The sequence below is a fragment of the Arabidopsis thaliana genome, chromosome 4 (assembly GCF_000001735.4).
Source record: "Arabidopsis thaliana chromosome 4, partial sequence".
Taxonomy (NCBI): Eukaryota; Viridiplantae; Streptophyta; class Magnoliopsida; order Brassicales; family Brassicaceae; genus Arabidopsis; species Arabidopsis thaliana.
The window spans coordinates 18337560-18364461 of record NC_003075.7 but is presented as its reverse complement, the minus strand read 5'-3'; the positions used below and the strand labels follow the sequence as shown (position 1 = coordinate 18364461).

General features: G+C 38.4%; 4 protein-coding genes across 9 annotated transcripts; 2 read left to right on the top strand and 2 right to left on the bottom strand.

Moving 5' to 3' along the window:
- Positions 1–102: 102 nt before the first annotated feature.
- Positions 103–2204, bottom strand: CYP96A9 (cytochrome P450, family 96, subfamily A, polypeptide 9). The gene has a single exon (NM_120108.5). It carries the CDS (start codon positions 1902–1904, stop codon positions 354–356), a length of 1551 nt encoding a protein of 516 aa, NP_195658.3. The 5' UTR covers positions 1905–2204; the 3' UTR covers positions 103–353.
- A 1075-nt stretch (positions 2205–3279) lies between these two features.
- Positions 3280–5264, top strand: AT4G39470 (Tetratricopeptide repeat (TPR)-like superfamily protein). The gene is made up of 4 exons (NM_120107.3): positions 3280–3911; positions 4070–4213; positions 4333–4413; positions 4542–5264. The coding sequence occupies exons 1-4, from the start codon at positions 3297–3299 to the stop codon at positions 4725–4727; spliced, it is 1026 nt and encodes a 341-aa protein (NP_568061.1). The 5' UTR covers positions 3280–3296; the 3' UTR covers positions 4728–5264.
- Positions 5265–5461: 197 nt separating this feature from the next.
- On the top strand, positions 5462–8679 carry SAMC1 (S-adenosylmethionine carrier 1). Of its 3 annotated transcripts, none has more exons than NM_001342543.1 (13): positions 5462–5662; positions 5850–5920; positions 6019–6129; positions 6324–6406; positions 6533–6609; positions 6744–6834; positions 7075–7128; positions 7225–7320; positions 7406–7495; positions 7633–7684; positions 7918–7979; positions 8053–8133; positions 8244–8625. In NM_001342543.1, the coding sequence occupies exons 2-13, from the start codon at positions 5866–5868 to the stop codon at positions 8367–8369; spliced, it is 978 nt and encodes a 325-aa protein (NP_001328265.1). In that variant the 5' UTR covers positions 5462–5662; positions 5850–5865; the 3' UTR covers positions 8370–8625. The 3 variants fall into 3 exon arrangements, with proteins under 3 accessions (NP_001328265.1, NP_568060.1, NP_001190968.1); NM_120106.3 differs by having other exon boundaries at positions 6324–6410; positions 6537–6609; NM_001204039.1 differs by having other exon boundaries at positions 5482–5618; positions 6324–6410; positions 6537–6609; positions 8244–8679.
- Positions 8680–9312: 633 nt separating this feature from the next.
- AT4G39420 (spatacsin carboxy-terminus protein) lies at positions 9313–25335 on the bottom strand. Of its 4 annotated transcripts, none has more exons than NM_001160821.3 (26): positions 24949–25335; positions 24560–24746; positions 22356–24482; positions 21744–21819; positions 21336–21458; positions 20661–20904; positions 20110–20574; positions 19848–20033; positions 19453–19746; positions 18109–18750; positions 17587–17986; positions 17379–17506; positions 16498–16668; positions 16045–16245; positions 15378–15938; positions 15238–15297; positions 14821–15146; positions 14234–14648; positions 13439–13903; positions 12951–13067; positions 12742–12863; positions 11942–12671; positions 11536–11790; positions 11164–11346; positions 10707–11048; positions 9313–10510 (listed from the first exon to the last, which is right to left on the bottom strand). In NM_001160821.3, the coding sequence occupies exons 2-26, from the start codon at positions 24729–24731 to the stop codon at positions 9761–9763; spliced, it is 9555 nt and encodes a 3184-aa protein (NP_001154293.2). In that variant the 5' UTR covers positions 24732–24746; positions 24949–25335; the 3' UTR covers positions 9313–9760. The 4 variants fall into 4 exon arrangements, with proteins under 4 accessions (NP_001154293.2, NP_195652.5, NP_001328120.1 ...); NM_120102.7 differs by having other exon boundaries at positions 9346–10510; positions 17379–17497; positions 24360–24482; positions 24949–25175; NM_001342541.1 differs by lacking the exon at positions 21744–21819 and having other exon boundaries at positions 9367–10510; positions 24949–25257.
- Between the last annotated feature and the right edge of the window lie 1567 nt (positions 25336–26902).

The window sequence follows — 26902 nt, the reverse complement described above, 5'->3', positions numbered from 1 at the left end:
TAGAGAAGATATCATTAGTCAGCTTTTTTTATCTTTCTAAAATTTTCAACATGATCTATATAACGTGCATTTCCACACACACAAAAAAAAAAAAAGAAGATCTATATAACGTGCAAAAAACATTAATGTTTTCGGCTAATTTGTATTTATAACTTGAGTATAGGATTTAACTCTACACTTAAAATAAAAAGGAAATTATTAATTTTCTTACCAACATTTATATATTTTACTTAAATTTTAGAAATTATGTTTAACAATAACATTATATTTCAGGATGCATGATTTGAGATGTCTTCATATCATAGAAATCATCTTCGTCAACTGCCACAGTTTCTACATTCTAGTTAAAACATTCAAGACAAACATCTTTTAGAGACAGTGACTTTAAGACCATGCTTCATGTGGAGAATAACCGAAGGAGCTGGCTTGATCTTGTGCCCTTCAACGACATTAATGTCATAATTTTGTATGATTTTCACAGCCACTGTCTTCATTTGCGTCATAGCCACTTCTTTCCCCAAACAAGTTCTTGGACCGGCGTTAAACGATAGGAACTTATAAGATGGCTCATGTACCGATCTTCCACTCTCAGAAATCCATCTCTCCGGTTTAAATTCCATTGCATCTTCTCCCCAAACCGATTTCATTCTCCCTAATGAGTAAAGACAGAACAAAATCCTCGAATTGGCCTTGACTTTGTGGCCGCTTGGAAGCACGTCGGGTTTAGCAGGAGACTTGTGGTTAAAGGGAACAGGTGGATAGAGCCTGAGGGCTTCACAAACCGCGCCGTGTAAATACACCAACTTCTTTACCTCTTGGGGATTGAATGAATCAGAATCATAAGAAACAGAACCGTCGTCGGTCTTGTTTCTTGGAAATAGATTTGTGTTGATTTCTTGACGAATCTTGGTCATGGCTTCTTGGTTATTGCATAGAAGCCAGAAGAACCAAGTGAGCGCTGAGCCTGTTGTGTCTCTACCAGCTAACATGAAGGACAAGATTGTGTCTCTAAGGAATCTGTCATCACTTGGATTCAACAACTTGTACTTAGTCGTGTCAACATTTATAGAAGACATCAACAAATCTTTAGAAGAAGAAGAATCAATCCCTTGGCTGATCTCATCTCTCTTAGAAGCTATGCACTTAGAGCAAACACGATCGAAAATCGCGTGAGCTCTTTTCAGCTTCAACTCAGCTCCAACCCCAATCAATCTTTGCATCTTCCACACCACCTCCGGCTTGAAATGTCTGTAGAAAATAGCTTCCTCTGCATCGTCTAAGGCTCTTGCAAACTCGATTTCCGGCATTTCCACCGAGAGACAACCTGGATCATACCCGGTTGCTAAAACAAAGGTAGTGTCAAACGTGAATCTTTGGAAAACATCTTGTAAGTCCACGACGAGTTTCTCTTTAGCAACATGATCAAGAAGTGGCACAAGCCCTTTCTCTAGCTTACTCAAGCTTGTAGCTAATGAAAACCTTTGAAAATCGGGATGATTCATCATGCTTTGAGAAGATTTCCTTAGATCCTTCCACAAATCTGAATCCGCGTTGAAAATCCCATCTCCCAAAACGTCAAATAACTTCTTGAATTCGGTTCCTTTCGGGTAATTCGCAAAGTTTGAGCTCATGATGTGATGGATATTAGCAGGATCAACGGTGAACAACATGTCGATGCCCCCTAAAAAAGGGCCTATGAAAAGATAGTTTAAGTTGCCGTCCTCAAGAACCTCGGTTATAAAGTCGTAAACTCGAGGGAGCACGGTAAGTAAACCCGGAAGCATGCCCAGGAGCGGCCAGTTTGTGAGAAATGAACGGTGTGGTTTCTTGCTGATCAGGAAAATTCGAAAGATAAGGAAACAAAAGAAAGCAATGGAGATTTCAAGTAAGCTGACCAAAGCCATTAGTGAGAATTGAGAAATTTGGGGGAATACACTAATTAGGTGAAGCTTGATTTTTATCTAGCTATGTTTTCATTCATACACTAAGGAGAGAACATATATATGAATATAAACTAGAAAGCATCATATTATGTGTCCTATATATTGGTTATTTGTCGTTGTCGTTTCAATAATCATAACACGAGGGATCGTACCTTATCTTTGGTGACTATGTCCTATTTTGTTTGTTTGGTATTGTAGCTCTGTGGGAAGTCAAAAACCTCTTTTGAAAACAACGGTCCATTGCATGCGACATATTACGTACAATAATTAGTTATTTGTCCCAATATAAGATAATTGTCCAGCTAGATTTGTCTTACAAAAACAAAAACAAAAAAAAAACTTTTTGAAGAAAGTTAATAGAAAATAAATAGTATATTAGTAAGTTTAATTTTAATGGGCCAGTATTTATTTTCTTTATGAAAATTAAGTTACTTTTACATAAAGTATTACGGTTTATCACGCTTGAAAGGAATTTGCGGTAGATATAAATTAATGGTTATGTTGATATTTAAGAAATAGCAAAAATATTTTCAGTCCAAAATAACTTGAAATGAGAAGCCTAAATAAGAAGTTAGTTAGCTTTAACGGGAAATATTGTATATACTGTCATTTTCTTAACTTCTAATAGCTTTCACATATGTACTTGTTGATACCATTAGAACTCATGAATCTGTATCTTTCGTATTAATTGATATGAAAGCAATAATAATTGAACACTGGGGATTGTGTGGCCGGTGGTGTTTGATACAGACGTTTGTGATGTCTTGTGTACCTACCTTTGGGTTCTTGTCTACTTTGGCACATTTAGGTTCCATGGTCCTCTGGATAATGGGTTTTCTTATCTACTTTGGCACGTTCTTCCATAGTCTTAGATGATGCTCCAGGATCCAGGCCTCCATGCGTTTTTTCCCTTAGAATTAAGTCATTAACATTACAGAAAAATGTAATATTTGCATAGTTCGATGTGTCGATCGTCGTATCTTACGTACTTCATTACTCTCATGTCTAACGTATACGTATATATGATTAGTTAAATAGTTTGACAAGAAAATTAGGAAAACAATATAATTTATTGCACATCAAAGGCATTTGTTGTTAGGGTTAATTATCTGATTTGGTTGGTCTCCCAGAGAAGAACAAACAAACAAACCCTAATATCGATCGACTAGTCAAAACTCAAAAGCTCTTTCGATTTTATTCACTGTGAGTGTGAGTGAGCTATCCAAGCATGAGGCCTCTCTACCTACTTTTGAGGCTAATGGGCTATTATACAGGCCCTTTTTGGCCCAATTACAAAAATGTCATTTTCCGGGAATATTATAAGGCCCTCGCTAAAGGGGTTTAAGACGCAAGATGTGTTCAATCGGAGTAACTGCTCTCTGTTCTCCGGCTAAATTTCATCATCGCCGGGAACAATCACTGATTTTTACTCCGACCCATTTGCGTAATCCAAATGGGTTCCAATTTCGGTGGAGAAAGTCCCGACCTTTCGCTCCCAGACTCGCCCAACCCGACAATTTCGCTCCGCCGCTCCCTCTCATACGCTCTTCGACGTCTCTTCTTTCTTCCAAGGATTTCGTTCAGATGCTGGCGAGAAAAGCCGCCATTTTACTTGTTGGGTCGTTTGTCTTTCTAGGGTTCTGCTCTTCGAAACCTGCTTTAGCGCTACCCACTGCAACTGTAGTCTCCCAGGCAGAGTTAGAGGACGAGAAAATGTTCGAGAAGCTTCTGGAAAATGAGCCAGAGAACATGGAGGCTATGAAGGCTGTTGTGTATAAGAAGATGAGGAGAGGGAAAAATGAAGATGCTGTGAAATATGTTGAGAAGCTGATGAAATTAGAGCCTCATGAAGTTGAGTGGAAGCTTTTAGAAGCGCTTTGCTATGAAACAATGGGGGAATTGAGCAAAGCCAAGAGATTGTATAAGGATATTCTCAAAGAACAACCTCTTTTGATCAGAGCTTTGCACGTATGTGTTTCTCACCTTTTGGTGCTTCTTTAGGATTAGAGTCTTTTTATGAAACTGTGAATAAGTGGATGTTTAGGAGAAATGGTGTAGGTAATAGAATGGTATCTTGATTTCAATATTGCAGTATTCAATTTTAGGTCTTGTCTTGTTTCTTGCAGGGTCTTGCTATGGTAATGCATAAGACTCATGACACCTCTGTCTTTGATATGCTCATTGAAGCTATGGAAGTTGCTCGACAAGGAAACCGAGTAACCGAGGAGAGAAACATACAAGTCTTGATTGGTCAAATGCATATTGTGGAGGTAAAACTCATCCTTAGTTTCCTTCTTGTGTGTTTTGGTCCTTCTGAGCTATCTTTAAGTATATGCATAGGAATAATGGATTGTAGTATATACTTATGGCCATTGGTTTAAAACCTCAGGGTCAATTTGAAGAAGGTCTAAAGATATTTCAACAGATGGTGAATGATAATCCTCGAGATTTTCGACCTTACCTTTGCCAGGTAGAGTTTAATTATGAAAAGAATGATCTTTGATTCCCTATAGTCATATGTCTCAGTTATCAAGTAAAAGGAGTTTAGCTTTGTCTTTGGCTATTCCGCTTGAAAGAAATTGCTAGTATTTGTTTCAGGGCATAGTGTATAGCTTAATGGATAAAAAAGAGGAAGCAGCACAACAGTTTGAGATCTATTGGAGTCTTGTACCTGGAGAATTCCCACAAAAGGGATTTCTCGACGATGTTGCCTTGGCTGCTCAAGCAAAATCCCGAGAACGGCTTCAAAACACATTCAAAGCTAAATTTACTCAGGGGAGATAATTGAAAGCTTCATCAGCAGTTCAAAGTTTTCTTCTTGAGGTTTGCAGTGCCCACTCATGTAATCACATTTTGGTCATGTTACAGTTACATGACATATGTTTATAAAGAATATCAGGTATGAAATGTTAACATGTGTCGGGGTTAAAGAAAAAAAACGCTTTCGAGCAGGCAGAGTTTGTGGCTGCATGTAGAACCGAGAAGAAGATGGTGCTTTTTTGTTGTTTTGTTTTGTTTTTGCAGTCATGCTAGTGATTTCTCTCAGGTGCATAATAATCAGACGTGAAAGATTACGACTTCCTTGTCATTCGTAGAGATATTATACAACTGTTTTTTCTGCTGTCTATCGGTCATACGATTGTTGATACATCTCTTCCACCAACAGTAGCAATTTTTTTTGTCAGAAAAAAAACCTATCATAATCATTCTTGAAAAGAAGCAGGTAATTTGACGATCTCTTCAAGTTAGATATTGACTTATTTCAATGATTCTGAATTTCTGATGCTATTTAATTATTCTGATCACGTGTAATGTAAAGTATATTGTCTTATTACTAAAAGTATTTAATAGATAATTATCTTCCAAATTAAAATATCTAAATTCTTACCACGTTTTTTATGCAAACTACCAACTAACATTGACAACTGTATGTATACACGAGACTCCACAAGTAAAAAATTTAAATAAAATTTGTGACTTCATTAACAAGAACAAATTTCCCATTTTTATACAAAACCTTTGTCTTTTAGGTTAACTAACGTATAGTACATTACAAGAAACTGATACGGGCTTTTAATAGGCTAGTGTGTCGGTATAGGCCCATTAGTAAACAGAAGAAGCTTTTAATCAATCCTCTTGCGGAGAAACTTTGGGAAGAGCCGAAGAGAAGTCGAGGTCTCTCTATCTCTCTCTTTCGTACACTTCGCGCTTCTCTTCCTGTAATCTCTAATTCCACACTCACTACATTTATGTACTTTTTTCTGTATCTATACGCTTTGTGTATGATGTTTTGTATATTGTTGCTTCTCTTGCTTTACTTGTTTGGTTTGGGATTTCTTCTCTGTTTTTTCTTGGTGAATTTTGCGTTTCGCTTAAAAATGAGTGAAATTGATTTGGTGAAATTAGGTCAGAGGCGTTTCTCATGGCTCCTCTTACTCTCTCCGTTGATGTGAAGAGCTCTTCAGCGACCTCTCATGGTAAATTCTCTCTGTCTGTCTTCATTATTGACTGTGAATTTTTTTCGCGTATTGGTTATGAAAAGAGATGTATTTGATAAATGCTATTGTTTTCGCAGATGTTTCGAAGAGGGTAATGCAGAGTTCACAGCTCAAAATAAACAAAGGCTTTTTTGCATCTGTTAATACACAAGAAGATAAACCCTTTGATTTCTTCCGCACTCTCTTTGGTTTGTGTATATTTTGTCTTTTGGTTCATTTGCAACTATTATTTTATGAATCTCATGTTCTGACTCATATACAGTCCTTGTATCTGAAAAGTAATTTCTTTTTTTATTGCTAATAGTTTGGCATTTTTGCTTTGAATCGGCAGCTTCAGGTGTCTAAGTCTTGTTATTCTTATGTTTTGGTTTTGATGATGCAGAGGGGTTTATAGCAGGAGGTACAGCTGGAGTTGTAGTTGAAACAGCTTTATACCCAATTGATACTATTAAGACTAGACTTCAGGCAGGTCAACGAACTTTAAATCTCTGTTAGACATTCTTTTAACTGTATGCAATTAGCTACTGTACTACTTTGGTTAAAAAAAGTGTTGACCTTTAGTTCCTAAACTAGTTTGATCTTATGATGTAGGCAGCTCGTGGAGGTGGAAAAATTGTTTTGAAGGGTCTTTATTCAGGATTAGCTGGAAATATCGCTGGTGTCTTACCGTAAGTGACTCTGATCTCACAGATCTCATCCCTAGTTATTTTGGTTGATTAGAGTCTCAATCCCAAGTTATTTCCTTGTCCCTTGTATTTCTCCTATTTTTATACTTGATTATTTTGACAATCTTTCTTTATAGGGCTTCGGCTTTATTTGTTGGAGTTTACGAACCCACAAAGCAGAAACTGCTGAAGACCTTTCCTGATCATTTAAGCGCAGTTGCTCACCTGGTGAGAGGGTTTCTTCACCTTTAGTTTTGCCATTGAAAAAGTACCTTATTAGTCTCTGCTGTTACCAAATGATCTGGACATGATTATATCAGTAAATGAATAGTATACAGTTAGCAATAATAATTTTTCTTATCGTTGAACTGTTAATTTGCTTCTTTATTAGCCTCTGCTATTACTCTCGCATATGCCTTGTATTGAGAGTGAAAAGGAACAATTTGTTACCTTTATTTCAAATTGCAGACTGCAGGGGCCATCGGTGGACTTGCTGCATCTCTGATTCGAGTGCCTACAGAGGTAAAAAAAAAAAAACTCTCTCTCTTGTATATCACAATCCAGACCATGTTCTACATAGAATCCCTCAGTCAACATTTCTGTGTGTGTATTGTTTAGGTTGTGAAGCAAAGAATGCAGACCGGACAGTTTACATCAGCTCCCAGTGCTGTTCGAATGATTGCATCAAAAGAGGGATTTAGGGGTCTCTATGCAGTTAGTAACACTTTTATAGCTTTTTCTTTAAGTCTGCATTCTTTTGTTGAATTTTCATGTGGTGACTTATTTCATTTGCTTCTAGGGATACCGGTCCTTCCTTTTGCGAGATTTGCCATTTGATGCTATACAGTTCTGCATATATGAGCAGCTTTGCTTGGGGTATAAAAAAGCCGTAAGTTTCTTTGTAAAATAAGTGGCATTTCTTCTATATGTAATATCTTTGGATAAGGTATCGGAAAAAAAAACGCATGATAACTTCTGATGTACTGATATTTTGCATGAGATTTACTTTGGTCAACTCTTTGGCAGGCGCGTAGAGAGCTTAGTGATCCTGAGAACGCTCTAATCGGTGCATTTGCTGGTTGGTGACATACCTTATATGCTTTAATATATATTCTTCGGATCCATTTAATCAAACCTGAATGAGAATTAAGCCGCTGAACTTAAAAAAAAAAGGCTCTGGTCTGCATTTACCTTAAAAGTACACAGTACGATGGATCCATTTCATCTAAAACCGAGTTAATCATAGTGTGCAAGTGATGTATCTGGCATTAGTTAAGGAGCGGTCTAATGATATTGTTGTTGTTTATGCAGGTGCTCTGACCGGAGCAGTCACCACTCCGCTTGATGTTATTAAGACAAGATTAATGGTTCAGGTAATAATAATATTCTCACAAGTGTGTCTCTAAAATCCAATCATCTTATTGTTTTCTTTGACCTCTTTTTCAGGGATCAGCCAAACAATATCAAGGAATCGTTGACTGTGTTCAAACAATTGTAAGAGAGGAAGGAGCTCCTGCTCTCTTAAAGGTAGACACACACACACACACTAGATTAATGTAAAGTTGAAAGTAGAAATCTTGAGAAAGTCTATTGAGCGGCATTAAGAGTAGAGTTCTTACACGAGATTTGACTTGTAGGGTATTGGGCCAAGAGTGTTGTGGATAGGTATTGGAGGATCAATCTTCTTTGGTGTCCTCGAGAGCACTAAGAGAACACTTGCACAGAGACGTCCCAATACGGTTAAAGAAACCAAAGAAGAATAAGTTTCTGGCCGCACAAGAAAATGAGTGTAAGGTGACAATGTAACCCCTTTGTGAGTTCTATGTGGTGTGAGTTTGTTTAAGTACCAATTCAACTTTCATTAAAAAAAAATAAAAAAATTAGTGTTCATTTTAGATTATATAATTTCTTGATTATTTATATCTGACATTTAAAAATTGCTTCTTCTTTGTTTTAAAACTAAAATGTGGTGAGTGATTGCTGTTAGGCTCTGCAGTTTCTGTTGTATCGTAGCCTCTTTATTTTACTTCCATCTCTGTTGGGCAATAGTTAACATAAACTTGAGCTATTGGTCGTTAAGGCCTTTAGTATATATCTCGTTATTGTTACAACTGACACTCACCATCCATCCTCCAAACGACATCGTAATATAAATCCTTCAAACGACGTCGTATTATGAATCCTTTACGATGTCGTAATGTGAATCCTTCAAACGACGTCGTCGGCATAATGTTTCGTGAACAAACCACTCGCAATCATGGCGCGTGAACTCCACCGCATCAAAAACTTGGACTATAATCAGCGGTTTTGGGATTTTTTCAACTTTTTTAGAAAGTAAGCGCGTGAGGAGCTAATATGAATCGTTCACACGACGTCGTAATATGAATCCTTCAAACGACGTCGTAGGCATAATGTTTCGTGAACAAACCACTCGCAAGCATGGCGCGTCAACTCCACCGCATCAAAATCTCTGGACTATAATCAGCGGTTTTGGGGTTTTTTCAATTTTTTTAGAAAGAAAGCGCGTGAGGAGCTAATGTGACGACTGAAGAGAGACCGACTGTGCTTTCTTCGTTTTGTATATTTTTGTTGAAGAAATACAGATGAACGATTAAAAACTCCTTCCCGATTAAATTACAAATGACATTTAAACTTAAAATAAAACACTGTTAATCCAAATTTCATTAAATCTGTGAATATGAAATATTTCATTAAATCATTAAATTTCATTTAATATGAAATATTCATTGGAAGCCAATCAACAAACAATAAAGCTTCCAAAATTATTCAACAATGCAATTCTATTAAGAGCTTATACCAAAGACAGTTATTACACTGTACACTGTAGTCTCTCTATCTCTATGTATCTCGCAGGACTGCCATTTAATAGCCGGGACAAAAAAAATATAAGGTCAAAAACAAAAATTGAAGAATTGTGAGAGCCAGCAACAAAACATACACATAAATACTAAACCCTATAAAAAAAAGACTTAAGTTTGTGTCTCTTCCACAACACCAAAAAGATAGCAATCAAAAAAAACCTTTTCCGATTTCTTTGGCTAATTTACAGCCCCATCGACCTCTTTACAACGATGAAGCAGAGAGAGAGATACTTAACATTGCATACTTTGAGATGATCTCTGAGTTCACTCACTCACATGAGTGGTAAGTATCCTCCTCCATGTCCTTTCTTTAGTACAAGTGGTCCAGCATTTTCCGGGACCTTATCCAACGCATTCATACACACATCTACCATGTCAGCAAATCCCGTTGCTGTTGTAGCAAGCTGTAACCGCAACCTCAAATCCCGTGTTCTTTTCAACAAACACCTGAATGACCTCCACATATATTTGGCCCACTCAGCTGGTAAGCCTCCTCCTGTGAGCCAGACTGAGAACTGAGACTGGTCTCCCCTAGCTGCCATTTCCGCTCTGTAGAATCTAGCCAGTTCCAGAAGCATTGAAGCCTGTAGGGGAAGCACCGCTACAAATTCAGCCACAAAATCTTCCGCTAGTTCAGGTTTGAGCATCAGATTCCAAAGCACCAGCGCCCATTCGCTTGGCTGGTTAAGACCATAAGCTTCTGCTACAATCAGAGCCTCCTGGAAACGGGATTGATCTACAAGTGCTCTTCTTGCGTTTGTTTCAGATAAACAGAGCCACTTGGAATCTGGCATCCTTATCTGAAGGGAGACAAGGGAAGCCTGACCACAAGCCTTTCGCGCTTTGTTTCCAGCATCAATAGAAGTGTGAACTTCGGCAGCTTCAATGTAATAGCGCATAGAATCAAGGAGATCTTCATTTTGATCCTTGTCATACCGTAGAAACCACTGCTGTGCAGCCTGATCTGCACGTGCCTCTAGCAAAGTAGCCGTTTCATGCTTCATGTCAAAGTGTTTATATACCTGCAGAAAATGCATGTCTCATGAAAAAAGCCATGAACAGAAAAACCTTTAAAAAAACTACCCAAAATGTTCCTTCACGTTCACAAGTAATAGATGCAGTCAAAGTTAATCTAAGATGAACTTGTGGTAAGCAGACAAAACATGATGAAATAAACTCTTTTACTTGGCTGATTCCAGCTACTAAAGACATACATACCATTGCGAATGCATCATGGTCATTTGGGTTATACAGATTCAACGAGGTCAGAACAGCCATCCGGAAACTTCTGACAGCCTGAGCGGTGCCAGTGTTTGCATCAGCAGCAGCAGAAAATTTTTGTAGTAAAAGATCAAGCTGCCCGTTTTCGATTAGAATATTGAGAATGAAATTAAGAGCATGAAAGTTTCCAACTCCAGTTATTAGACGAGCCAGGCATGAGAAATCTCCCTCAGCAACATAAGCCTCAACCCTTGTGGCAGCAAGTGCCACAAGAACATCTACTCCATCAAGGCACGTGGATGACTTGTAGAAGTGATGAGACAGAATAAGAAGCTCAACCTAAAAACAGCATTCCATTATATTACCAAATTAGGGTTGAATACTTATTCTCTCATCCATCTTGAAACTCATGCAGCATAAACTATTGTTAATAAGCTTTTACAAAATCACATACCTCACACGCGTGTGGTATTTCCTGCCCGGTTATTACAAGACGCATTAATGCATGACCAATTTCTTGTTCAGATGGACAAAGCTCCGCCCACTTCAAAAAGTCTGAAAATCTCCACAAAAGTGGAGCAGGCCCTTCCTCCTTTTGAGAATCTATATATCCTCCACGATGAGCAGCCAATAAACCCTGGAGAAAGAAAACAGATTAGAGACATAACACGAAAGAGCCCACAGAAAAGATTCAGGACGGAAAGAAGATGTAGGAGGGTTTTGCCAAGCTAATCAAATAAGGACCATAAGATAAAGATTTTTGTGCATTCAAAAATAAAATCTACAAAGCGTGTACAAGTTAACAGAGATAGTTTTGCTAAGTTACCTTTAGAAAGGATTCTGCAAGTATTTGAGCGATACTAGCAGCGGGCATTGAATGCGTTTGGACAAGGAGACATGCTTCCTCAAAAGAATCTTGTGCTTTAAGAGAAAGTAATCGTAACAACTCTATCGGCTGCTTTTGATATGCCTCAGTGAATGTAAGGCCCAGTATGTTAGCAGCTTTTATAACTGCGATGATTTTTCTTGCCAGCCCTCGTCCACTGCCTTCATTTAAAATGGTTGATAGATTCTCCAAAATCTAGGAATCAGAAAACAATCAGTATAAAATCAAATAAAAATATCAGAGCAAGATAGGGGAAAATGAGAAAAATAAATAAAGTGGTATGTAGTTTTATTGAAAATGTAATAGTCTTCAAAGCAACAAATTGAGAAAGATGTAGAGGAACAACCTGCAGCGGTTCAATCATAGGTTGGTCTATTTTTAGACTGTGTGATTGAATGACAGAGCGAACTTCATCATCTAACATTGACAATAGTACTTGTCTGCAAGGCGTAGAAAGCATTGCTAGCTTCATAACAGCATCCAAAATTATCAGCTCAGAAGGTAGATTCCCTGGAGCAAGCTTAAGTTGGAGCTGCTTAGCAGCTGTTACTTGTCCGAACTCCAGTAAGGACAGAACAGCTCTTTCCAACTCTGCAGGTTCTATACTTTCTTCCCACTTCGATAAGGATATTTCCAAACCCGTGCTCTCCTCTTGAAGCTGGAACTCGCTTTTGATGTTTATAAGAGATGAAGAATCTTCAAAGTCAGTATTCCTATCTGAAGAATCCACAAAATGTCTTATTTGTGGGACATTTCCTTTTGCTCTCCTCTTGGGCTTAGTGCTAGCACCAAATATTGAAGTGCTCGTGTCTTGGTTCCTTTGATTTCCTTGGCCAGCGGCCCTGGCGTCATGTTTTTCTCCAATTCTATTTTTCGTTGCTGAAGAAATATGGCTGTCCATTTTTGTTATGATACTTGCAGTTCGATCTATAAGATTTGAACTATATCCATTCACCATGTCTTTTCCGATACTACTCGGACTAAATGCTCCGACATTTTTCACATGTGATTCTGCTTCTACAGCCAGTAACCATACCCTAGTCTCGATTTCTCGGAGAAGATGCAAAGGATAAACCCTGGTATTGGTAAAATAAAAGTCATAAACCTAGTAAAAATGATTACATATTGTGGTGCAAGATCACTTACGGGTGCGACAGAGTTGTTAGCCCACTTAGCCACTGAAGGGATAGCAGTAACAGCTCATAGATCTCTCTTGCAGGAAGATCTTTCTCCACCACTTCTGCATGCCTAAGGAAAAATAAACCTGCCTGCAAAAGAATAAGCAACAGATTCACTTGTATCAATAACAGGCTTTCACATAAACTGGTTACAAGTGAGGCAAACAGAAAAGTCACCTGTAAAGCAGGGAAAGAGTATCTGATGAACAGAGTTTGGCAGTGACCCCACAATGCGATTCTCTCTTCTGGAACATCCCAAAGGAATTCTTTCCATTCTGCAACCATGGATTCTGCCTACAGGTAAAGCAGATACATATATTTATTAAGATTGGGCATTCAAGGAAGCTAGTCTTCGGGCTCAATAAAGAAGCAGATAATTTTTAAATACAAAGAAAACGTAAATATCACATATTTCCTACACAACTGCAATCTAAGAACCTCTACAAAGCAATTCACATGTGACAGTGTATAACCAACATGCAGTGAAAGAGAACTCGTCAGCAAGAGACAAAGAAAAACAGCGTGGGAAATTACCCAGAAATACCTAAACTGGTCAATGGTCTCAAGACCATGATTTTCTTAAAGTTGCTAGGCCTTCAGAATCCAAATTGCCAGAAACTTTCTGGCAGTTCAAGTATAAGATAAGCGTCAAGAAGTTTTCTTACCTGTGTTTCAGTAACATGATGTACAGAGGATGTCCAAGTGGCACCAATGGTTTCAAGTTGCTTGGCCCAGTTTCTTGCTTGCTCCCATTGCCTGTTCTTTTCTAAAGCTGTCAGAAGAGAGCCATCATCAAGGGACTCATTTCCTAAGTCAAGATCATTCTCCCGGAGTGATGGCTCAGCCAAGTTAACTTTCCAATAAAGACGCCGATAATATGTTGCCGCAGATCCCCCATCACCAAAATCAGTTGCAGCAAGAAGTTGTAGTAAGCATCTTTTCTCATATGGAGATGGACAAGCTGACAAAACAGCATCAGCAGCCTTAACAGCTGTTCTGCTGATCCAAGATGCCCCAAAATTGACATCTTTGGCTGTATTTGACTGAAAATGCATTGATTCCTCTTTAACTCTACCCCAAAAAGAACCCAGATGTGCTGAAGCTTCAGACAGGCGCATTTGAGAAAATGCCTGCAGAAAAGAATTAAGACAGCTCAAAACCCTATGAAGATATCTGCATTCACCCCACGAAAAGTAAAATGAGGCAGAAGAAACTAAGCATTTGACAAAAACCCAGAGCATTTTACAAATTCTTAGTCTAGAACTTTTGCAGAATTGCATCATCAGTTTTTCTCCCACAGCAAAACATATGAAAAAGAAAACAGATGTTCATGGTGAAAAAATTATCAAACAGCATCAGACCCATGAACATGTATCGTGTAAAAGTTATTTTAAACAGACAATCAAGGCCGGGAACAGAAAACAGAGAAGGCAAATAGTGGGTTAAAATGTAAGACAAACCTGAAGAGCACGGAAAAATGGCAGTAGAGAGCAGGACGGGAGGAACAAGTCAAAAGCTTTTAGCAGAGGAAGAAACAAGCGTTGTTCACAAAGCACTGCGACCATTTTTGATAGAGACGCATGCTCATCAGACGAATCATCAATAACACTGCTATCTTCCGCTTTTTCATCTTCTGCAGCTTCTGTTCTATGAGAACAAAATGTTTTACCAGCAGAGATGTTTAAACTATTGGCTGAAGCCAATAAATCCACAGATGTATGTGCAGTAAGTCGTCTCCGTTTGGGATTCCTCCTATTGTAATGAAACTGGACACCTCTAGCATCCGTCGGCAAGGAATTTGTAGATACAACAGCTGCTCCTATATTTTCAGCTATTTTAGTCGTTATATCGTTCACCTTGATAGACGACGTTTCCCTGAAAAGCATGATCTTTGTTAGAGCTAAGAAAAAAGTTATGCATCTTTTTATTCCAGAAAACATGCAAGAAAAAGAGTTTAAAACGCCCAATGTTATATAGACTTGCATTAAGATAGTAAATTACTACTATTACACCCAACCCAATTGAATTTCATTAAATTTTGTCACACCTGGCTGCGGTAATTTCCAACCAAATTGTTAGGCATGATAAAGGAGAAACATCCGGAAAGCATGATGCTATGAGAGCCAAAATAGACCACGAGAATTCCTTAGCTTTTGACAAAAGGTATTCCCCAGGATTCTTTAGCTTCTCAGAGTATGCCAAAACACGAAAGAGTTCAGCAGAGACATAAGCTCCACCCTCTGAGGGGGAACATGAAAGTCCTCTGCTTGGGTCATCTGAGAACGATGTGGTGGCTTTCTTTTTTGAGTTGGCATATCTCAAAACAGTCAGTATGTGAGCTTTTAAACGTTGATCACCAAACTCCTTCGATGCCTGATAGATGAAAATGTGTCATATAATTGTAACATAGCACATTAAGTTGCTGTTTGTGATTTCTGAAACCAGTAAGGAGTGAGAGACGTACCACATTGAGCACTGTATCAAATGGGTATCCTCCAAGCTGCGCCTCAGATAAAAATCCAACCTGATATTTACGTATATTAGGACAAGTAATAGCTCAAGGGTAAGAAACGAAAAGGTAAGAAGAATTATCATGAAGCATACCCAATCATTGTCTCTTGCTAGCATGGCAAGATATTTGGTGCTCAGAGGAATCTTATGCATCTGACAAAAAAGAGTAACTAAACTCCAATGCAAGCTAGCAGATGTCTGTTGAGACCGCAGTTCAGACCCATCACCATCACCTGTTAACAGCCAGTATCCACTTGTTTTTCTACCTACTCCAATCTCTGGAAGACTAGCTTGTTCCAAATGATGAAGAACAAGCATTAGCGGAAGACCGGGTTGACTACCAGAAATACTTGGATTCTGTTTTTGCTTAGGGACACTTGAAATATCAGGATAAGCGTATTCGTTAGCAAGGGCCCTAGCTAGTGACCCCATTAGATCATCTTCACTAGATACACTATGAAACATTGAGCGCTTCAGCGATTTCTGATGTGCCATATCCGCATTACCATTTGATTTATAGAAGGATGATATTCTTCTCAAGGATGCAACGTCTATCCGAAGCATGCTAGCAGATAAACCACAAAGCTCAAGAAGGAAGGCACACGAAGCCACCAACACAGAATCCCCAAAGTGTGTGATAGCAAGTGGTATGACCTGAAGGTAAAGCAACAGTCATGCAGACATAAATAGACAGCATAAAAGCGATGCAGATATGTCGAATGAAATTTAAGCTAGTAATGGTAAGGTGACCGGCACGTACAGATGAAAGAAGTGACTCATCACTCTGCGTCAGAGGTGCAAGTAGCATCGGAACATCTGACTGCATATTTCTTTGTCCATGTATCGAAGAGCCAGATTGATCTTCCAGTTTTAACTTTTCAACTCTATGTTCCAGAAAAGCATTAAAAGCTGCGAGTGGCCGTCCACGATGCAGGAAGTGCTCAAGTCCAAGCTCGGTTCCCTAAATTCGGTTCATCTTAAACATAAGTAATGATTATATAAACTCTACCAGTTATTGAATATACAAGGCTCAGTGATAGCTTGCATGAACATGAGATGACAACCTTTCATCAATATAATTCCGTAAAAAGAAGACATTAATATGAAAGAAAATCAAGAGGAAACTAATAAAAAATGAAACAGTTAAAGCATCTACAAAGGTAGTATCGTCAACAGGTTAAAGAATAGGAATATGATCAATTGATAGTGTCACCTCAGTTTTTGTGTGATGAAGTTCCTCTTCGATGTGCTTCTGGATGATTGCTTCCCAAGATATGGCACTTATCTCTGTCGGATCGTCGACATTTATAAAGAACTCAACACCTCTATGCAGTAGATATTCCCCTGTAGGATATCCTGAGAAAGACAGCCATCCAAGAGGTCCCTACAAAGAATATTTTCCGTTATAATAGACTGTGTCAGTATATCAGAAAAAATTCCGTTGAGCAAATATATTTCAACTACTAATAACGAGCAGGTGTGTAACTATATCAGTAGCCAATTATAAGCAAAACATATATGTGCTCGTGAATCCCCTGGGGTGGACAATGAGAAGAAGTACAAATGTAAGTTTATTAGCAGCCATTTTTCTGCTATGATGAACCAACACAAGGAGGCCATATCAGAGGGTTAATTCAAGGTCTCCAAGTCAAAGAGAACCAACAACAAGCAAGCTATGCATTCTCGGAAAATCTGGAAGAAGATGCATGAGGAGAATACCTACTAATTGTATAGACGAAACAGAAGCCAGCACCTAAAAAAAACACTAATAATTGAGTAGACCAGAGTTACAGTTCCATTCTACCACTTTTGGTATAGTGCCTCAAATTTCTTTTGTAAAATGGTAAAGATTGATGTAGAACAAATTTGATGTGTTTTTCCTTTCTCCCTAAATCTTAGTAGTCATTCCCCAAATGGTTTGCCTATGTCTGCCTCTTCACAACCATCAAATTATTTCATAGAAATTCTTAAACTTGTTATATCGCCGATTACAGTGCAAGTATTGAGTTCAACTAGATCCTCAATTCCAGAAAGTTGAAGGAGTGTTGTACAACTCAGAAGAGCACATACAACAGATAAAACAGAAATAGATACCTGAATATAAAGCTGAACTAATCTACGAACCGCCTTAGGAAACCAACAAGGCAACATCTGGAGGAGTGAGGTATCACGTGCCGTTGAGAAGAATACACCGTCACGCCAATTCAAATACTCTGACAAGACTGATAAACCATAGAGTCAGAGCGAGTATGTCCTCACTATACACAGAATAAAAGAAAAAGTGTGGTGGACCAGGCTTAACCATTCTTAGTCTTGGTCCGCAAAAGGTTCCCGGATATATCTTCCCCAAGACAAGCACTAACAAGCTTACTCCATAAGGTAGGGAATCTCTGAAGAAATGATCTCAAATTCTCCAAAGTGCACTGCGCAGAAGAGTTAGTGTGCCTGTTCACACTGCCAGTACTCAAGGATTTTTGAATTGGCACTGGAGCACACATCATAGTTGCTAAAGCTGCCATTTCTCCTGCCCCATCGGCAATGTCATCAACAGTACAAACCATTTCATCAATCTCTGGAACACTGGGTTCACTATTTGGTGCCCCGTTACGTGACATAATTGAGCGTGCGTTTGAAAATGAAGCATCATACTCCCGGCCCTTGATCCTGGAGAGTAGCAACCATTTTGCCCAGTGAGAATCACCCTGAATACATGGACAGATTCTTGGCATTCTCAGTAAAAATTAAGTCTTCAAAAGACAAACCATAGGCGTACAAAGAACAGACTTATGGACACAAATATATTACGGACGTGGAAAGCACTTACCACAGCTTCCTGCAATGAACTGAGTGAATCATTATCTAGGACCAATTCGTGATGATCAAGGTACAGATCCAGAAGGTTTGGCAGATTATACTGTGTGCAGTAATGTATGAATAGCTTGTGTACAGCATTCAGGGTATCAACATTTGCTCCTCCCTTCTTTATGGACAAACAAAGATCTAACGATGGCGTACAAGTTTCCTCCTTAAATGAAACTTCACAATTACCAAGGATGACACCTGCCCGGGCCAGAAGATATACTACATCTAGAGCGTTTTCCCAATATTCTTTTAAAAATATAAGTTTTCTTGCTAGTTCCTGCTCCATGAGTGTTGTTAGCCACAAGGAGCACCGGATATCTCCAGGCAATCTAAATATCTTGATATAAGGAACATCCATAAGTACAGCATCCACTTCTTCGATGGAGCATATATACTCGCTACGGGAAGAAACTGAATAATTTACGCCAGAAGACTGTTTCGGACCATCCAAAGCAATTTGCAAACTTCCATCATATAAAACATCCTCAGGAATGAGATCCAACAGCTTAAGAACTTCATCCCAGTCATTGTGACACATATAATACTCCAGCTGAGAATCCCATGGAACATGAACACCCATGACTAAGGGCTGATCCAAGACTATCTGCACAAAATATTCAACAAGAAACATTACTCAAAAACCAACAAATGCAGACGTTATCTGAAACGAACAAAACAACCTTCGCCTGAGTAAGTTCATGGAATAATACAAAACAAAACAAAAAAAATGTTGATATGTATAGTCTTTAACCTTCAATCAAATGTATCACTGTTACTCTCACCACTGAAATCTAATAATGTCGACTTCCAAATTAAGGGTGTTTATAGGACTAACAGATGGCAGTAGCAGCCCTCTAATGCTCTACAATGTGCTAATTCAAGTAAAAAGATATAAAATGCAACCCAAGATTAAGGACCATCATTAAATAGAATCTAGTTAAGAGCACAATCATTAAATACAGATCTACATTTCATCTACACTTTCATTAAGAGGAAAAGATAAGCAGAGGGTAGCTACTCGAGAAATAAGCACAGATGCCTTATCGTATGTATTTGTCTCGTTCTTTATAAAACAAGAAAACAACTGAACAAAATCCTCTAACCAGTGTAAGACTACAAACACTGTTAAGCTATACAGATCAAGAGATAATCCAACTGGTCCAATTCCAATACATGCAGAGTACGTTGAAATCAATTCGAACGTCCCCAAGGTACGGATGTATTAGTATAATGGGATGGTGCAATTAGATAAATATTCAGGCATTTAGAGGGTAACGAGAAAGAATGACTATAGAAAACTTCTTACATGATCAAATGTTCTCTGATCCCAAGCATTTGACCACACAGCTGCTGCAGCCCAGTAGCCAGCAACTGCATCGGTTTCATCAGGTGCATGCTCAGATGCACTCTCATTGATTTTAGTCCAAGAACCTAGAACAACACCATCAACCTCACCACACTCAATCTTGAGATGCTGAAACAAAGACGACCCCCCAAGGTGCAAGCTAATTTCACTGGAGTCAAAAGGTAGTGCAGCTTTAAGGAGTTCCTTTCGACGAGCAAGATATGTTTCCCAAAAGTGGCTGCTAGGATAAAGCCTCTTTTTTGTCACAGGGTCAAGCAACGAAGAAGTTAAATAAAGTTAGCATCATACAGAACCATGATACCCTTACGACAAGTAATGATTAGGAAATGTTATACCTCGATAAGAGATATCCTCTCCAGTACATTGTCTTCATATGGTCTTAAGAAACCAAGTTTTCTCATTTCTTCAGCAATTTGATATCGAAGAGATCTTCTCACTGTGCCAAATACCAACTGATTGAGACATGCTTCTACATCCTCTCCGAGCCTTTGCAGAGTGGCAATGGCAACCCCAGGTTCACCCTACACATCAAGAAAGTCAAGGGCTAGACATCATACATGTACATCACTCTGTCTAAGCCAGTATATGCAGGCTTACCTTCAAAAATAGGTCATAAGCAATAGCTCTTCCGATATCACGAACTTCAGTAAATGTATCATGATGCTCTCCATCTTCAACCACGTCTTTAGAATGTTGAAGATGCAATTGAAGAACAGCTAAAGGGAGTCGACCAGAGAGCAAGGCATCCTTAACCACAGTTTTTAAATCCAAATTGTTAGCCTTCCAACGAGCCATCATCTCCTTGGGATTTTCCAGAGGAAGAACTTTCTTTTCTTCAACTATCCCTTGGGGTACAAGGCCAGATGCATAACTTCTTTCGTCAATGATTTGACCAGCTGTCATCATACCCATAGGCGTCAAAGCAAGCTCCTCATTGGTATCAAATAAAGAAGTGTCAAGTTGTCTTGACTCTGCAGATGCTGGATCTGGAACAATTTCAAGCTGAGAATCATCCTGCAAAGAATTTGGGTCTACCAGGTTCAGTGACTTCTCATTATTTCCCTGTACAACACACATATCATAAGTCAAATCTAGGGCAAAAACAAAAAAAATATAAAACTAACATTTGTATTAATATAATATACTACCTTTCCTAGCTTCTTAAACTTTCTGGTAATACGGGATTGAATATTCCTGGTGATTTCCAATAGATAACCCATCTCTGACAGCCTCCTTGAATTTTCCATTACATCGATATTAAGTGAAACTGCTGGAAGTGAAAGTATCTGTGTCCTAGGTTTGCTGTCAAACATGTAAACATCTTTCCGATATTCAAGTAACCCATATCTGCGAATCATCTCAGTCGCAAACATTGTAGCCAATCCAAGGAGCCTATATTCACCATGTAGCAATAAGTATGAATATGTCAGCGAGAAAACAGCCCGGTCACTAAAGCTAATGGTATTACTAAACCGTACAAGATAATGATGTTGCTAAAACTGGATTCTAAGAAATATTGCATGTCAATGAATCAATATACAAAATCCTAAAGCTGTGGGGCCTGGAGAAACTTTTACATGAATCTGAACATGCCTTCAATCTAAGTCAAAGTGTAACATGTATGAATAATTTAAATTTGAGTTACAGTCATAAAGATGTATGTATACAGCATAGTTATAAATCTAAAAACCATGCTAATGTGTAAGGACATATCTACAAAGCAGGGAGAACACTACTTCTGTTTCATTATTGATCCACCTCATTGAAGTTGAGACCTGAAAAACAAACTATCCTTATGCCCTAATTACTCAGAAGATCCTCACCTAGATACAGCAGAAATCTCATTATCGTTTCTATCCTTGCGCGACAATAGATACACAGCAGAAAAGAGCACCCTCAGCATGCCTTCCTCTGCCAGCTTCACATTACCAAGCATCTTCAAAGACCTACCCACACAGGAGATGTTAATCAAAATCAATTCATGATACAAGACAAATCACATTGATGGCATTAAACATATTTACACTCTTACACAAATTTTTAACAAGCAATCTTTCTTTTCTAAAGTAGTCACATCCTTCCATAGAAACCATAAGACAAAAACCGAAGTTGTCAACCCAACCATACAAACCACACATAATTCTTCTCTAATATTTTTGTTTAAGGAAAGCCACTTTGCTGTGGGGGACTACGGTTCTCAGATTAAGCACAAAAGATTGCTAGCAACTTACTCGTTGATGTCATCATATTTTAAGTAGTCCAACGCCATTTGCAGTCGACGCAAACGAACAATTTTGAGGTCCCAACCTATGACAGCAGTGATTCATTTAACATACCATAAGCTTATTGAACAAAATTTAAGTGTCAGCGAATCTATAAACATCTTCAAGTCTCAATATGTGAGGTTATTTTGTTACAACAAGCAAATACACAGAAATCATAACGTAATTGTGAAGAAATGAGAGATAACAAATTCACTGAACTACTGCAAACAAGTGTTTACTCATGCTCACAAACAGCTGATGAATTTTGAAAGTAAAATGCACGGCCCAGCATGATTTCATCATATAATTAGGTATTCCATGCATTCAGTTACAGTTAAGTTCAGTTTTATGCTAGTTTCCACATGTATTGACTTATCAAACAAACCCGTATGACATAGTTTTGGTAAACTAGTTACTAATTATCAACTACTTGTACTTAAAACTCTTTCGGCATGACAAGCCACGTTGGTTAAGAGATAAATATCAATCTATAAACAAACTGTGGAAGGTTAAACTCTATAAATTAAAAGCTTTACGGATGCAAAAACGTCATTAACCAACATGAGTACTGTTTCGTACCATTTTCCAAGCATAAATGATCTGCAACTTCAGGGCCTTCAAACAAGATAACTCTATCTATGACCTCAACTTGCCAAGGAAAACGTGATTCCCCTGCTGCCAAATCGTCTCTTCCCCGGTATCCCATGACAGTGGTCTGGAATGGCTGCAGATATTCAATGGCCTCAATAGTTGGGTAATTTGAGGTTATTGAGATAGAAGGGAGAAAAACCGAAAGACCATCACAAGTCACCAAAAAAAGAAATCCTTGGAAAGAGCAACCAACTGATTCTCCTATGAAATTCTCCTCTGCACCTTGAATAGAATTCTTGTTGACATCGTAATTCAAATAACTATCATCTCTCGCAGTCATATGCGTCTGCAGACTATAATGAAAAATCTTACAGCTTCGATCATCCTTATTTGTATACTTTCTAGAGAAATGAGTGAATCCATATGGAGAAAAACATATGTTATCATCCAATCCTAATTTTTCGGCGGATAGAAACATCTTCCGCGTGACATGCGAGTCTCTTCGAAATTTTTCAAGTTTCAGCCCATTTGTTTTAGGCTGTGCAGAAAAACCACTCAACCATGAACCAGAGTAACCAGCTCTTCGATCAAAATTGTTCTGTTGTCTTTCCAAACATGGGTCAGACATCGAGATTTCCGAAGCAGAAAAGCTAAGATCACGCCTGGAAAAAGCATCTTCACCTCGAGACCCAGAGGAACTAGGGTGGTGCACTTTTTTCTGGCCAATGTCCATGCCGCCGATTTTCCACCCAACCAGACTTCCAAGCCCAAGATGAAGTAAATCAGGAATAGGTTCCGCGGCCATGTGGTATTCCTTGGAAACAAAGTCATTGACACATAATACATATACCAAACCATTTTCGTCAACTGCAGCTATGAGTGGTGTATGAGAAGCTACAATAAGCTTTCTAAACTTTCTTCTGTCCGTGGAACCAACAATACAAGTCTTAGACATGGATGGAGCACGATTTTGAAAGTCACTTAGCTGATCTGCTTCTGCAGTTGCTTCTTGCCTATCTGATGAAGAATGCAATCCACGACCGCATGTCTGTAAGATATCCCCATGAGAAATAAAATCCCCAGAATTCACATCATATAGAAAGATCAAACCAGAAACACTGAGGCAGATAACAAAGTTATCGGATAGCCGGAAATCTGCCCACTCATTTGTAGGTCCAATACTTGACTCACCAAACTTCACAAGGGAGACCCATTCTATCCCCCAGCTAAACAGCTTGGCAACAAAGATATTTCTCTTACCCTTGCTTCTTTCGTTTTCATTCCTTCTAGGCGTAGATGCACAATCCGATAACTCCATAACAAATCCAATCAGAGAATGAGCATCGCTGGAGAAAACTTTGATGCACCTGTACAAACTGTTTACACTGACATTGTTTACGGGCATATCAGCTCGAGATTTTTCATCCAAAGCAGTTGGATCAGATGCTACGAGAAAATTATTGTCATTTACATTACCATCCTCAGGCATATTATCCTTCGGAAGTATGGAGTTGTCTTGGAAAAGAAGATTCGAGAAAGGTAAATCAGTATTTAATATGCTGAATGAAACAACCTCTGCAGAACCCGGAAACGCTGACTTCTCAGGGAACCTCGACTGTCTTGTACCATCAATTACAGTAGTTTCCAAATCAATCAAAAAAGATTGCATCCACTGCTTTGAGCCATCAGAAGAAGAGACTCTTTCCGGTTCTGATTTCTGACTAAGCCTAGAAGGTCCCCACTCAACCCACTCCCCATGCCTCAGCTCACCATTTGGTTTGCCTTTGGCTTTGTCACTTAAATCTTTTGTACAGCAAAAAGCGTGGACCGTAACACCATGATTTCCAGATACAAACAACAATTCCCTAAACAAAGGATCTTTGTGCCGATTGTAAGTATCCCCACAACTACCCCAAGCAACAGACTTTGCATCAAAGATAAAAGGGAAACTATTGCAACTAGAACTGCAATTATCTACAAAACCAGGCTCACCAGAACCAACTCCTGATCCACAAGGAGATTCAATTTTCTCTGGATCTGACCCACCAGAGCATGAAGGACTATTCAACTCTTCATTATCACCACTTAACGAAACCTCACTGCCAATGGACCTCCCTGATAACAGCGAACAACGCTAATAAAATGATACGCATATACATACACATATGAATAAGAAAGAAACAAGTTATTACCTGCAACCAAAGGAAGCAGTAAAGCTTCGGAGTGGTAAGAGAGTAGTAATAACAACTGCCTCGACGGAGAAATAAACGCCTCGCGAAATTCTGATAGCTTGAGTTGAAATTGAGAAGGTTCCCACTTGTGCAGTTGCAGCAGAGTTGGGCCTTCCTTCACCAACTTTTCCATCCTATTTGCTTAACACTATACACAAGCAAAAGCACATATCAAAATTCAATAAGAACAACGAACTTATAACCCAACTCAACACCAATCACAGCACCAACGAACACAGTAACGTGAAAAGGAGATGCTAAAACAGCGAGCAACGGCGATTTCGAGCTATAACCTTAAAACCCTAGAACAAATTCGATCCAGGGAAACAATTCAGAGAACAATAAAATACCTTGAGAGAGATCAAGAGCAAGAGCAAGAGCAAGAGAGACCCAAATCAAGAGGTTGAGATGAGTGGCGAGATGAAGCAGAGAGCTATCGCGAAGGCATCGCTACTTCGATTGGGAAGGGAAAAAAAAACCAAAAAAAAAAAAAAAGAAGTCGTACGAAAGATGATGAAGATGATGATGAAACATTTGACGACGTGAGATGGAGAAATCATTGGTGGTTTCCTCCGTCGATGATTCGGTTCACGCCTTCACGGACCACCGTGTCAGTCGTCTGTTTCTGTGCTTACGTGGAATTTTGTTTTTTTTGTTATAAAAAATTATCAACCAAACTAATTGGGCTTTCTGGGCTTTATGTAAACAAAATATCTCCTCGATATTTCTTACATGGGCTAAATAAATATTTGTACAAGTTCAATGGCCCATAAGTGGCCCGAGCCTGCACCTTCCTTGGGTAATGTGTGTAAATGTTCTTTGTATAATACTGTAACGTAACTTCTCTGCTTGGTCGTTGAAAAAATATTTCCGGGAAAATAAAGGAAATGGATATAAACTTGTAATGGCAAACATAAGTAATAATAACGAATGACTTTTATGGTAAGGTCTTTTTTTTATTCATAGTATAATTTACTCTAAATTATGTCATATTAAAATGGGACCCAGTTGCGTATCACCAAACTAAATTATGCCAAAATAAACTCAGAATTAAGTTTTTGATTGGTGCAGTTATGTCCAATCATTTGTTGGTCCCTCCATGTTAGGGTTTTCAGTTTCACTTGATTGTGGATTAATTAGTGTTACAATTCTTTTCCCATGTTTTGACATTTGTCACTGAGGCTTTTTTATCGTCTTTTTTACCCTCAAGACCATAATTGTTGGTACCTAATGTTTTAATTTGAAGTTACTTGCTTAATTAGAGCAAATAAATAAATATAAGAAGGTACTTATTACTTAAAAAGGAACAATGAGAGTTATGTAGAACCATCAACATATATTTTTGGACTTAAATGAACCCGAAAAAAAATCTGTAGTTTTTTTACGGATATGACAAAAGAAAACTATATGCAAAGAGATAGGCGTAGAGAAGAAATAAGAGAGGCATTGAGAGAAGTCGCATAAAGTGACAGAGGAAGGACATTACAAGACAGCTTTGGATGGTCGGATCAATATAATGTTGTCAAATTATAACTCTTAACAGACGCAGAGTCCCCGCATGGTGTCATCATTTATCTTCATGCCCCGCTCTTATATTTCTTTCAGAAAAAAATCTTCTTCCTTTTAAAAATCTTCTTTTCTTTCCTTAGCTGTCCCTTATATTAAACTAAATCTTTATAAATTGTTATGCACATATATATGTGTTGTAAATTTGTACGATAAAGATTCTATTATTCCCTTTTTGGTGGGTTTCATTAGTTGTGATTAACCCAAAAGTCAACTTTATAAGTATGTTGTGTTCCGATTTTTTTGTTTGTTAGAAAGTCAACGAGATCAATGTTTTTTAGTATTAGATTAGATACATGTGTAGACAATGGACTCATTCCTCCAGCTTCACTCGCTAAACTGAATTGTTTACGGTTCTAAGTAACTCATTATTACTGTTTTATTTTCAACTCGTCTAGGCACCAAATTGCTGATTCTAGATTTCGTAAACAAACCACAAGTTTTGTTTGTCAATCCTATCCGATTTGCCGGTTACTCAAATCTATGGGAACAGTCCGAACGAACCGGACAAAACTAGTCGTAGTTACGGTCCTAGTTAGACATAAAGCTTAAAATGAAACTAGCAATTGTACAGAGATCACTGAAAATGTAATTATTGAAACTGTGTAAAGCGAGAGGAAGAAAGGTGATGGATGTGAAAACGAATAATGTAAAATTTCAAATACATATACGAACAAAAACAAAGTAAAAATATAATAAAAACGAAATGATTACATTCGCCAACCCACACTCCAATCT